At 52.4% G+C, this 13543-nt stretch overlaps 1 protein-coding gene across 1 annotated transcript in view; it reads left to right on the plus strand.

Moving 5' to 3' along the window:
- The first annotated feature begins 5526 nt into the window (after positions 1–5526).
- The window catches only part of sspo (SCO-spondin), a 517250-nt gene continuing 509233 nt past the window's right edge, over positions 5527–13543 (plus strand). Inside the window, exons 1-3 of the mRNA XM_059646360.1 lie at positions 5527–5554; positions 7612–7730; positions 8949–9158. Coding sequence (XP_059502343.1) covers positions 7663–7730; positions 8949–9158 — 278 coding nt within the window. The 5' untranslated portion in view covers positions 5527–5554; positions 7612–7662. The remainder of the gene's footprint in view (positions 5555–7611; positions 7731–8948; positions 9159–13543) is intronic.

Here is a 13543-nt window from a genome sequence, read left to right on the forward strand (position 1 = left end):
AAGAAATGCTGGGCCTAGCCAGTGATGCCCACATCCCACAAAAATGAATAGAAAAATAAATCTGACTATACTCCTCCCATTTTCCAGCACTTGGCCCTTACCCCGGAGGCTATCACAATGCAATTGAATATCCAAATACCACTTAAAGGTGAGAGATAATGGGAACTGCAGATGCTGGAGAATCCAAGATAATAAAGTGTGAAGCCGGATGAACGCAGCAGGCCTGCTCCTGAGATGCTGCTTGGCCTGTTGTGTTCATCCAACCTCACACTTTGTTACCACTTAAAGGTGATGTGAGTTTCTGACTTGCTTGCCCACCACTTTGGGCACTCTGTACGCTGAACCCTTTCTCTATACTACCACGTCCTATCCCTCCCCAGGAACATTGGAAATGAGAGTATGAGGTGAGTGTTCAGTGTGTCAAACTTGGTCCATCCTGGGATGGACTTGCATATTCCCAGTTCCACTGGGTGCCATGATTCCCTGCCAATGGATATCAGCCGAGCACAAGTATGAATCAATTGAGCATGTCCTTCTGCAGAGCGAGGTAGGTGTAGTTTTTGACTGTGGATAGATTATTGGTGATTTATGTAGGAATGTCAAGTTGAGGTTAAAGTTGGATGAGAGATGATCTAACTGTGAGGCTGATTGGTCTGCTAATGTCCCTTGTTCATGTGCCTGTCTGATGGATAGTTCTACAGGCCTTGGGGACAGAAGGAGATCATTCTTAGTCTGGCTGAAAGATTCCAAACCCTCCGGGTCCTTCCCCTCAGAATCTGCAGCCACTCCATGCTGCAGTCCTTGATCACAAGAACATAAGAGCAGGAATAGGCCATCCAGCCCCTCGAGTCTGCCCTGCCATTTAATAAGATCATGGCTGACCATTTTGAGACTCAGGTCCACTTACCCGCCCACTCACCATAACCCTTAATTCCTTTACTGTTCAAAAATTCATCCAGCCTTGCCTCAAAAACATGCAGCGAGGTAGCTCCAACTGCTTCACTGGGCAGGGAATTCCACAGATTCACAACCCTTTGGGTGAAGAAGTTCCTCCTGACTTCAGTCCTACATCTGCTTCCGTTATTTTGAGGCTATGTCCCCTAGTCCTGGTTTTACCAGCTAGCGGAAACAACCTCGCTAGAACATAGAACAATACAGTGCAGAACAGGCCCTTCAGCCCTCGATGTTGCACTGACCTGTGAACTAATCTAAGCTCCTCACCCTACACTATCCCATCATCATCCATATGCTTATCCAAGGACTGTTTAAATGCCCCTAATGTGGCTGAGTTAACTACATTGGCAGGCAGGGTGTTCCACGCCCTTACAACTCTCTGAGTAAAGAACCTGCCTCTGACATCTGTCTTAAATCTATCACCCCTCAATTTGTAGCTATGCCCCCTTGTACAAGCTGAAGTCGCCATCCTAGGAAAAAGACTCTCACTGTCTACCCTATGTAATCCTCTGATCATCTTGTATGTCTCTATTAAATCCCCTCTTAGCCTCCTTCTCTCCAATGAGAACAGACCCAAGTCCTAGCGAGTTTTGAGAAGATTTGTAGCTCAGGTTGAGGTTCTGGATGTGAGTTTGCTTGCTGAGCTGGAAGGTTAGTTTTTAGACGTTTCGTCACCATTCTAGGTAACATCATCATTGAGCCTCCGACGAAGTGCTGGTGTTATGTCCGGCTTTATATTTATATAAATAGATGAATAGATGAATAAATATAAATAGATGAAGGGTCTAGGCCCGAAACGGCAGCTTTTGTGCTCCCGGGATGCTGCTTGGCCTGCTGTGTTCATCCCGCTCCACACTTTGTTATCTTGGATTCTCCAGTATCTGCAGTTCTCATTACCTCTTCCCTCATCCACATGCTTGGTCACCTTCTGAAAAAACTCAATGAGGTTTGTGAGACACGACCTGCCCTTGACGAATCCATGCTATCTCCAATCAAATTGTTGCTTGCTAGATGATTATAAATCCTATCTCTTATAATCCTTTCCAAAACTTTTCCTACAACAGACATAAGGCTCACAGGTCTATAGTTACCTGGGTCATCCCTAATACCCTTCTTGAACAAGGGCACAACATTTGCGATGCTCCAGTCCTCTGGTACTAAACCTGTAGACAATGAGGACTCAAAAATCAAGGCCAAAGGCTCTGCCATCTCCTCCCCAGCTTCCCAGATAATCCTCGGAAAAATCCCATCCGGCCCACAGGATTTATCTACCTTCACACCTTCTAGAATTGATAACACCTCCTCCTTACTTAGCTTAATCCTTTCAATTCTAGCAGCCCATAACTCAGTCATCTCCTCTACAATATTCTCCTGTTCCTCAGTGAAAACAGATGAGAAATAATTATTTAGCACCTCACCAATCTCCACAAGGTCCACACACAACTTTCCACTTCTGTCTTTGACTGGCCCTATTCCTACCCCAGTCATCCTCTTATTCCACACATAGCTATAGAAAGCTTTAGGGTTCTCCTTTATTCTACCTGCCAATGTCTGCTCATGTTCCCTCCTTGCTTTTCTTAACTCTCTCTTTAAATCCTTCCTAGCTAATCTGTAACTCTCCATCACCTCATCTGAACCACCTCATCGTCACATAAGCCTCCCTCTTCCGCTTAACAAGAGATACAAGTTTTTTTTAGTAAACCACGGTTCCCTTACCTTATCGCTTCCTCCCTGCCTGACAGGGACATACCTATCAAGGACACGCAATATCTGTTCCTTAAGCCAGCTCCACATTTCGATTGTCCCCATCCCCTGCATTTTGCTAACCCATTCTATGCCTCCTAAGTCTCACCTAATCGCATTATAATTGCCCTTCCCCCATCTATAACTCTTGCCCTGTGGCATGTTCCTATCCCTTTCCATCGCAAAACTAAACATAACCGAATTATGGTCACTGTCTCCAAAGTGCTCACCTACTAATCAGACACCTGGCCTGGTTCATTACCAAGTACCAGATCCAATGTGGCCTCCCCTCTTGTCGGCCCTTCGACATACTGTGTTAGGTTCGACATCCCTGCCTCCACCTTATCTACTCCCTTCATAATCATATAAGTTTCTGTAAGATCTTCCCTCATTCTTCTGAATTCCAATTAGTATAACCCCAGTCTACTCAATCGCTCCTCAAAATCCTACTCTCCCAAATCTCAACTCAACCGAGTGAATCTCCTCTGCACCCCCTCCAAAGCTAGTATATCCCTTCTCATGGAAGGAGACCAAAACTGCACACAGTACTCCAGGAATGGCCTCACCAGGACCCTATACAGCTGCAGCACAGTCTCCCTGTTTTTAAACTCCATCCCTCGAGCAATGGCAGACAAAGTTCTATTTGGCTTTTTAACCTGCTGTACCTGAAATCCTACTTTTAGTGATTCATGCACAAGGACACACAGGCCGCTTTGTACAGCAATGTGCTGCAATGTTTTACCATTTAAACAAAGTCCATTTTGATGTTATTCCTACCAAAGTGGATGACCTCACACTTATCAATATTGTACTCCATCTGCCAGACCTTTGCCCACTCACTCAGACTATCCATATCCCTCTGCAGACTTCCAGTGTCTTCTGCACACTTTGCTCGAGGACTCATCTTAGTGTCATCTGCAAATTTTGACACACCACACTTAGTCCCCAACTCCAAATCATCTATGTCAATTGTAAACAATTGAGGTCCCAACACTGATCCCTGAGGCACACCACTAGCCACTGACCGCTAACAAGAAAAACACCCGTTTACCGCTACTCTTTGCTTTCTACTGGTCACAAAATCATAGAACATTGTTCAGGCCTTGCCTTTCTGACTGAAATCTTCTTGGAGTACAATCTCACCCTATCGCCTGGTACCTTCTTCCTCTTCAAGTAACTGTCCAACATCCTTTCAAGAGCTTCGAGTGAACCTGCCCCAACACAACTCTCAGACAGTACATTCCAGTCTCTGTCCATTAGGGCGTAGAAGGATGGGTTAGTAAATTTGCAGACGACACTAAGGTCGGTGGAGTTGTGGATAGTGACAAAGGATGCTATAGGTTGCAGAGAGACATAGATAAGCTGCAGAGCTGGGCTAAGAGGTGGCAAATGGAGTTTAATGCAGACAAGTGTGAGGTGATGCACTTTGGTAGGAGGAACTGGAAGGCAAAGTACTGGGCTAATGGTAAGATTCTTAGTAGTGTAGATGAGCAGAGAGATCTCGGTGTCCATGTACACAGATCCTTGAAAGTTGCCACCCAGGTTGACAGGGCTGTTAAGAAGGCATACACTGTTTTAGCTTTTATTAATAGAGGGATCGAGTTCCGGAACCAAGAGGTTATGGTGAAGCTGTACAAAACTCTGGTGCGGCTGCACCTGGAGTATTGTGTACAGTTCTGGTCACGGCATTATAAGAAGGATGTGGAAGCTTTGGAAAGGGTGCAGAGGAGATTTACTAGGATGTTGCCTGGTATGGAGGGAAGGTCTTACGAGGAAAGGCTGAGGGACTTGAGGCTGTTTTCATTAGAGAGAAGAAGGTTGAGAGGTGACTTAACTGAAATATATAAAATAATCAGAGGGTTAGATAGGGTGGATAGGGAGAGCCTTTTTCCTAGAATGGTGATGGCGAGCACGAGGGGGGCATAGCTTTAAATTGAGGGGTGAAAGATATAGGACAGATGTCAGAGGTAGTTTCTTTACTCAGAGAGTAGTAAGGGAATGGAACGCTTTGCCTGCAACGGTAGTAGATTCGCCAACTTTAGGTACATTTAAGTCGTTATTGGACAAGCATATGGACGTACATGGAATAGTGTAGGTTAGTTGGGCTTGAGATCGGTGTGACAGGTCGGCACAACATCGAGGGCCGAAGGGCCTGTACTGTGCTGTAATGTTCTATGTTGTATGTTCTATGTTCTATCTCTCAGTCTCTGTCTATCTTGTTCTCTGTGTCATTCTTTCACTCCCTCTCTCTCTGTCTCCCTCTGTTTGCCTGACTTTACTGTCACCCTCTCTGTGTCTGTCCCTCTTTCTCTCCATCCATCTCTCTATTTGTATCTCTCTCTCTCCCCTTCTCTATCTTGGGTTGCACGTACCATGATGTCCCTGTGTTCTGTGAGTTTGTGAGCTCCTGAAAGTTTGTGTTTTTCAATAAACCTGTTGGACCGTACCCTGAAGTTGTGTGATTGCTGACCGTCTGAGGTTTGGTCAGCTCCTCACCGTGGCCTGGCCTGACAGGATACTTGTGGCTACAGTTTGGTTTCTGGGGTAACACATCCGGTCTGGTTTCAGCTGATCTCACTAACTGGGATGTTGACTGTGGGATAACTCAGCTGGTCTCCTTTCATGCTCTGGGATTAATGTAATCCTTCAGATTTCACATCTTTTTGCTAATCTTCTTTTGTCCCCACTCTGTTTGATCTCTTGATCTGTGACAGAGCCTCCAATGGGAATCTGCCCAGCTGGGGCTGGGTCCAATCAGCTTGGGATCAGATGTTTTCTCAATTCAGTATTAAACCCTGGCTCCATCCTCACCCACTCACTCACTCAGCCACCAGCTAAAGCCAGCAGTTTGCTCCAGGTCAGTCATAACTCCCACCTCCCTCTCCCACCCTACCCCTGCCAGCTCTCTTTCTCTCTCCCTCTGTCACACCGTCTCTCCCTCCCTCCTCGCCTCTCACTTACATCCTCTCCCATTCCTCCTATCGCAGTGTCAACCTCTTCTCCTTTACATTCTATCTCTCCACACTTCCCCCTCTTCTTTTCACTATCTTCTCTCCCTCTTCCCCTTCCTCTCCCTGTTTCCCTTACACTCAGACTTCTCTCTCTCCTTCATTTTCTCTTACTATCTCGACCTCACTCCCTCCCTTTCTGCCTTTTCCATTTCTCTCACTCTCTCTCTGTATCTCATCCATCCCTCTGTTCCCTTCCCTCTACACATCCCTCACCTGTCTTTCTCTTTCTTCCTCACTCTCTGTCTCCTGCAGCACACTATTTGTCGGTCTCTCTGTTTCTATTTCTCTCCATCTCTTCCTCCCTCTTTCTCGTCCTCACTCTCCCACAATGTGTTCTCTCTCCTACTCTCTCTTCCTCCCTCCCTCTCTCTCCCTTTTCCAATGTCTCTTCCCCCACAGCCAAAAATCACAGCATTATTTTGATGCAGAAAGAGCCAGGGTGTCTGCGCAGTCTCAATTCCCTATAGCCAATCTCCTGCCCCTTGTTCCCCTTTGCTCTCTCTCTCCCTCCCTTCCTCTGTCTCTCTTTCTCACTTTGTTTTTTTCTCTCTCTCTTTCTCTGTCTCCATCCTCCCCATTCCCTAACTTTCACTCCCCCCCTCTCTCTCTCTCTCTGTCTCTATCCCTTCCTCTCTGTCTCACACTGTCCCTCTCTTCACAATGCTCAGTTAAAATGGACTGTTTTTGATGTGTTTAATGGGGCTGGATCCTCGAACTGCTCTGAATGATATCAAACCACGATTCTGGTGAGCAGGTCCTTCCTACGTTATGGGTGCTGTCCTTCCAGAATGGCACAGAGTACTCTAAATGTGGTCTACCCAAGATTTGATAGAGGTTGAGCAGATCTTACCTATTTTGTGATGCTGTCCCTCTAGAATAAAAGCTAATGCTTGGTTTGCATTTTGATTTATTCTGGCCTTGGTAGCTGTTGTTGCACCATTCAGTGATTGGTGTATTTGTGTCTGCGATTCCCTTGTGTCTCAACTCCATCCGGACATGCACCTTCCAAGCAACAAGTGACCGCTCTGATCCTCCCACCCAGCTGGCTCCATGTGGATGGATAGCTGTCATATAGTAACTTTATTCACTGGGCCACAAGGAGATGATAGTGAACTGGTAGCAGGCGGTTGTTAGATGCCAGCTGAAGGATCGGGTACAGTTGGGGATACGTAGGAGAGAGTGTAGGATAGGTTCCAGGGATGAGAGTGAGGATGAATTAAAGAAGTTGGGACAGTTTTCCTTGGAGAGATGAAGGCTGAGAGAAACACAGGAACTACATTACGCTAATCACCCCGATGGCTATGTGCAGTGGTGCAACACTATGGGTGCTGACTGAAATTTAAAACAACATCCCAATCGCTGGGAATCAGAGATTTCAACTCAAAATCATAAATGATCAGGGCAGAGCTCAGAGGCAAACACTGTCCCTATCAGTCTCAGCACAGAGAAAAGGGAAAAAAAAAACAGATTTAATGTAATTAGTAAAAATAGCAAAACTGAAAGAAGGTAAAATGTTATTCCTTAGCAAGTGGTTAGGGTCTGGAATGTACTGTCTGAGAGTGTGGGGGAGGGCAGGGTCCCTCGAGGGGTTAGGGTCTGGAATGTACTGTCTGAGAGTGTGGGGGAGGGCAGGGTCCCTCGAGGGGTTGGGGTCTGGAATGTACTGTCTGAGAGTGTGGGGGGGGGCAGGGTCCCTCGAGGGGTTGGGGTCTGGAATGTACTGTCTGAGAGTGTGGGGGGGGGCAGGGTCCCTCGAGGGGTTGGGGTCTGGAATGTACTGTCTGAGAGTGTGGGGGAGGGAGGGTCACTCGAGGGGTAGGGCCTGACAGAGCTCCCATCACCATCAGTGCCTGCTTGTGATTGGTCTCTCCCTGTCTCTGTCTCTCTGTGTGTTTGAGTTTAGGATCATTCCACCCCCTGGACCCTGGGCCTGACCCTCAGCTCCTGAGCCTCAATGCCGGCCCCAGTGACTCTCCTCAGCCTCATCCTCCAGCTGGTTACACACTGTGCAGCTCCAATTGGGTAAGGACACCACCCTCAGCCTCCCTCAATCTCCCTCCACCACTCTCAATCACCCACAATCTCCCTCAACCTCCCTCAGTCTCCCTCAATCACCCTCAACCTCCCCCAGTCTCCCTCAACCACCCTCAGTCTCCCTCAGCCACCCTCAACCACCCTCAATCTTCCTCAATCACTCACTGCCACCCTCAATCACTCTCAGTCTCCCTCAATCACCCTCAGTCTCCCTCAACCACCCTCAGTCTCCCTCAACAACCCTCAGTCTCCCTCAATCACACTCAGTTTCCCTCAACCAGCCTCAGTCTCCCTCAATCACTCTCTGCCAACCTCAATCACCCTCAGTCTCCCTCAACCACCCTCAGTCTCCCTTAATCACCCTGTTTCCCTCAACCACCTTCAGTCTCCCTCAATCACTCTTTGCCACCCTCGATCACCCTCAGTCTCCGTCAATCACCCTCAGTCTCCCTCAACCACCCTCAGTCTCCCTTAATCACCCTTAGTCTCCCTACATAGCCCTAAAATGACTGTGAGGAGCTTGGGAACCACGAAGCCCACATCTGGAGACAGATTGATGGGGCAGGGATAGAGGGGAATAACCTCTTCATCACCTCTGACCACACTCCCTTCCTCTGGCTCCTCTCTCAACCAGTGTCCACCCACACTCCAGGCTCACTCTGTGACCACACCCCCACCCTGTGTGCCCCCGCCAACCCTGTGTCCTCCCTCTCACCTGTGTCCCCCCCTCACCCTGAAAACCCCCTCACCCAGTGTCCCCCCCTCACCCTGTGACACGCCCCTCACCCAATGTCCCCCCAACCCTGTATCCCACCCACACCCTGTGTTCCCCCCACCTCACCCCATATCCTCCCTCACCCAGTGTCCACCTCGTCACCCTGTGACCCCCCCCACCCTGTGTCCCCCTCACCCCATGTCATCCCCCCCGGCCTGTGTCCCCCCTCACCCTGTGTCTCCCGCCCTCACCCCGTGTTCCTCACCCTCACCTTGTTTCCCACACCTCCTCACCCCATATCCCCCCCACCCCGTGTCCCCCCGCCCCGTGTCACCCCTCACCCTGCTTCACCCCCCTCACCCTGCGTCACCCCTGTCACCCTGTGTCTCCCCCCCTCACCCCGCGTCCACCCCTCACCCCGCGCCCCCCCTACCAGGTTGCCTGTGGGTGTGGGGTGGTGTTGTGGTAACTGTGTACACTGTGACCCACAGGCACTGGTGCGAACACACTGTGGAGGTGTCAAGGCTGGAGGTGATCTCTCCGAGGGCAGAGGGCCAGGTTCCCTGCGCCAGCCTGTACCATTACAACCTGAGGGGCTGGAGTTTGGACCAGGAGAGGATGCGAGCGGCTCACGGAGGGGATCACGGTATCTCCGAGTATTATTCCCAGTCTGGGCCTGACGCTCTGTGCTTCATTCACAAGTAAGTGTACCCGGAGGGACCACCCCTCTCCCCCCAAATACCCCCCTCTCTCCACATACCCCTCTCCCCCCAAATACCCACCTCTCTCAACACACCCCTCTCCCCCAAAATACCCCACTCCCTCCTCATACACCTCTCCCCCCAAATACCCACCTCTATCAACACACCCCGCTCCCCCCAAATACCCCACTCCCTCCTCACACCCTTCTTCCCCAAATACCCAACTCCCCCAAACACTCCACTCCCTCCTCATACCCCTCTCCCCCCAAATACCCCCCTCTCTCCACACACCCCTCTCCCCCCAAATACCCACCTCTCTCAACACACCCCTCTCCCCCCAAATACCCCCATCTCTCCAAACACCCCTCTCCCCCCAAATACACCACTCCTCTACATACCCCTCTACCCCCAAATACCCCACTCCCTCCACACACCCCTCACTCCCAAATACCCCCATCACTCCACACACCCCTCTCCCCCCAAATACCCCCTCCCTCCACACACCCCTCACTCCCAAATAGCCCAATCACTCCACACACCCCACTCCCCCCAACTACCCCACTCCTCCACATACCCCTCTCCCCACAATACCCCCATCTCTCCAAACACCCCTCTCCCCCCAAATACCCCACTCACTCCACACACCCCTCTCCCCCCAAATACCCCACTCACTCCACACACACCTCACTCGCAAATACCCCACTCCCTCCTCATACCCCTCTCCCCCCAAGTACCCCACTCCCTCCAAACACCCCTGTCCTCCCAATAACCCACACCCTCCTCACACCATTGTCCTCCAAAATACTCCATTCCCTCTTCACACCCCTCTCTCCCAAATACCCCACTCAATCCTCATACCCCTCTCCCACCAAATACCCCACTCCCCAAATGCCCCACTCTCTCCTCACACCCCACTCCCCCAAATACCCCTCTCCCTCCACACACCCCACTCCCCCCAAATACCCCACTCCCTCCTCACACCGCTGTCCCCACAAATACCCCACTCCCTCCACACACCCCTCTCCCCCCAAATACCTCACTCCGTCCACACACCCCTCGCCCCCAAATACCCCACTCACTCCACACACACCTCACTCCCAAATACCCTAGTCCCTCCACACACCTCTCTCCCCCCAAATAGCCCCTCTCTCTCACACACCTCTCCCCCCAAATACCCCACTCCCTCCTCACACCCCTGACCCCCAAATACCCCACTCCCTCCTCCCACCCCTCTCCCCCAAAATAACCCACTCACTCCACACACCCCTCATGCCCAAATACCCCACTCCCTCCACACACCCCTCTCCACCCAAATACCCCAGTCCCTCCTCACACCCCTGTCCCCCCAAATACCCCACTCCCTCCACACGCCTCTCTCCCCCCAAATACCCCACTCCCTCCTCGTAGCCGTCTCCCCCTAAATACCCCCCCCGTAACCGTCTCCCCCTAAATACCCCACTCCCTCCTCAAACCCCTCTCCCCCCAATTACCACACTCCCTCCACACACCCCTCGCCCCCAAATACCCCACTCACTCCACACACACCTCACTCCCAAATACGCTAGTCCCTCCACACACCCCTCTCCCCCCAAATAGCCCCTCTCTCTCACACACCTCTCCCCCCAAATACCCCACTCCCTCCTCACACCCCTGTCCACCCAAATACCCCACTCCCTCCTCACACCCCTCTCCCCCAAAATAACCCACTCACTCCACACACCCCTCACGCCCAAATACCCCACTCCCTCCACACACCCCTCTCCACCCAAATACCCCAGTCCCTCCTCACACCCCTCCCCCCCCAAATACCCCACTCCCTCCACACGCCACTCTCCCCCCAAATACCCCACTCCCTCCTCGTAACCGTCTCCCCCTAAATACCCCACTCCCTCGTCATACCCCTCTCCCCCCAATTACCACACTCCCACAACACAACCTCTCCCCCCAAATACCCCATTCCCTCTACACACCCCTCTCCCCCCAAATAACCCACTCACTCCACACACCCCTCATGCCCAAATACCCCACTCCGTCCTCACACCTCTCTCCACTCAAATACCCCAGTCCCTCCTCACACCCATCTCCCCCCAGATTCCCCACTCCGCCCTCACACCCCTCTCCCCCCAAATATGCCACTCCCTCCTCACACCCCTCTCCCCCAAATACCCCATTCCCTCCTCACAGCCCTCTCCCACCAAATACCCCACTCCCTCCAAACACACGTCTCCCCCAAATACCCCACTGCCTCCAAACACAACTCTCCCCCAAATACCCCACTGCCTCCACACACCCCTCTCCCCCCAAATACCCCATTCCCTCCACACACCCCTCTCCTCCCAATACCCCTCTCCCTCCACACACCCCTCACCCCCAAATACCCCACTCCCTCCACACACCCCTCGCCCCCCAAATACTCCACTCCCTCCTCATACACCTCACCCCAAAATACCCCACTCCCAAAATACCCCACTCCCTGCTCACACCCATCTCCCCCCAGATTCCCCACTCCGCCCTCACACCCCTCTCCCCCCAAATATGCCACTCCCTCCTCACACCCCTCTCCCCCAAATACCCCACTCCCTCCTCACACCCCTCTCCCCCAAATACCCCAGTCCCTCCTTACAGCCCTCTCCCCCCAAATACCCAATTCCCTCCACACACCCCACTCCTCCCAATACACCTCTCCCTCCTCACAACCCTCTCCCCCCAAAAACCCCACTCACTCCTCGTACCCCTCTCTCCCCAAATAACTCACACCCTCCTCACACCCCCTCCCCCCAAACACCCCACTCCCTCCTCATACCCCTCTCCCCCCAAGTACCCTACTCCCTCCAAACACACCTGTCCTCCCGATCCCCCACACCCTCCTCACACCCCACTACTCCAAAATACGCCACTCCCTCTTCACACCCCTCTCTCCCAAATACCGCACTCCATCCTCATACCCCTCTCCCACCAAATACCCCACTCTCCAAATGCCCCACTCTCTCCTCACATCCCTCGCCCCCAAATACCCCACTCACTCCACACACCCCTCTCCCCCCAAATACCCCACTCCCTCTTCCCACCCCTCTCTCCCAAATACCCCACTCCATCCTCATACCCCTCTCCCACCAAATACCCCATTCCCCAAATGCCCCACTCCCTCCTCATACCCCTCTCCCCCCAAATACACTGCTCCTTCCTGACACCCCTCTCCCCCAAATACCCCAGTCCCTCCTCACATACCTCTCCCCCAAACACCCACTCCCTCCACACACCCCACTCCTCCCAATACACCTCTCCCTCCACACACCCCACTCCCCCCAAATACCCCACTCCCTCCTCACACCCCTCTCCCCCCAAAAACCCCACTCCCTCCTCATACCCCTCTCTCCCCAAATAACTCATTCCCTCCTCATACCCCACTCCCTCCAAACACCCCTGTCCTCCCAATACCCCACACCCTCCTCACACCCCACTCCTCCGAATTACCCCACTCCCTCTTCACACCCCTCTCTCCCAAATACCCCACTTCTTCCTCATACCCCTCTCCCACCAAATACCCCATTCCCCAAATGCCCCACTCCCTCCTCATACCCCTCTCCCCCCAAATACACCACTCCTTCCTCACACCCCTCTCCCCCAAATACCCCAGTCCCTCCTCACACCCCTCTCCCCCAAATACCCCACTCCCTCCTCACACCCCTCTCCCCCAAAATTCCCCACTCCCTCCTCAAACCCCTCCCCCCAGATACCCCACTCCCTCCTCATACCCCTCTCCCCCCAAATACGCCTCTCCCTCCTCACACCCCTCTCCCCCAAATACCCCATTCCCTCCTCACAGCCCTCTGCCGCCAAATACCCCACTCCCTCCAAACACACCTCTCCCCCAAATAACCCACTGCCTCCACTCACCCCTCTCCCCCCAAATACCCCATTCCCTCCAATCAACCCTCTCCTCCCAATACCCCTCTCCCTCCACACACCCCTCTCCCCCAAATACCCCACTCCCTCCACACACCCCTCGCCCCCCAAATACTCCACTCCCTCCTCATACACCTCACCCCAAAATACCCCACTCCCAAAATACCCCACTCCCTGCTCACACCCATCTCCCCCCAGATTCCCCACTCCGCCCTCACACCCCTCTCCCCCCAAATATGCCACTCCCTCCTCACACCCCACTCCCCCAAATACCCCACTCCCTCCTCACACCCCTCTCCCCCAAATACCCCAGTCCCTCCTTACAGCCCTCTCCCCCCAAATACCCTACTCCCTCCAAACACACCTGTCCTCCCAATCCCCCACACCTTCCTCACACCCCACTCCTCCAAAATACACCACTCCCTCTTCACACCCCTCTCTCCCAAATACCCCACTCCATCCTCATACCCCTCTCCCAC

The sequence above is a fragment of the Stegostoma tigrinum genome, chromosome 5, assembly GCF_030684315.1.
Source record: "Stegostoma tigrinum isolate sSteTig4 chromosome 5, sSteTig4.hap1, whole genome shotgun sequence".
Lineage (NCBI taxonomy): Eukaryota > Metazoa > Chordata > Chondrichthyes > Orectolobiformes > Stegostomatidae > Stegostoma > Stegostoma tigrinum.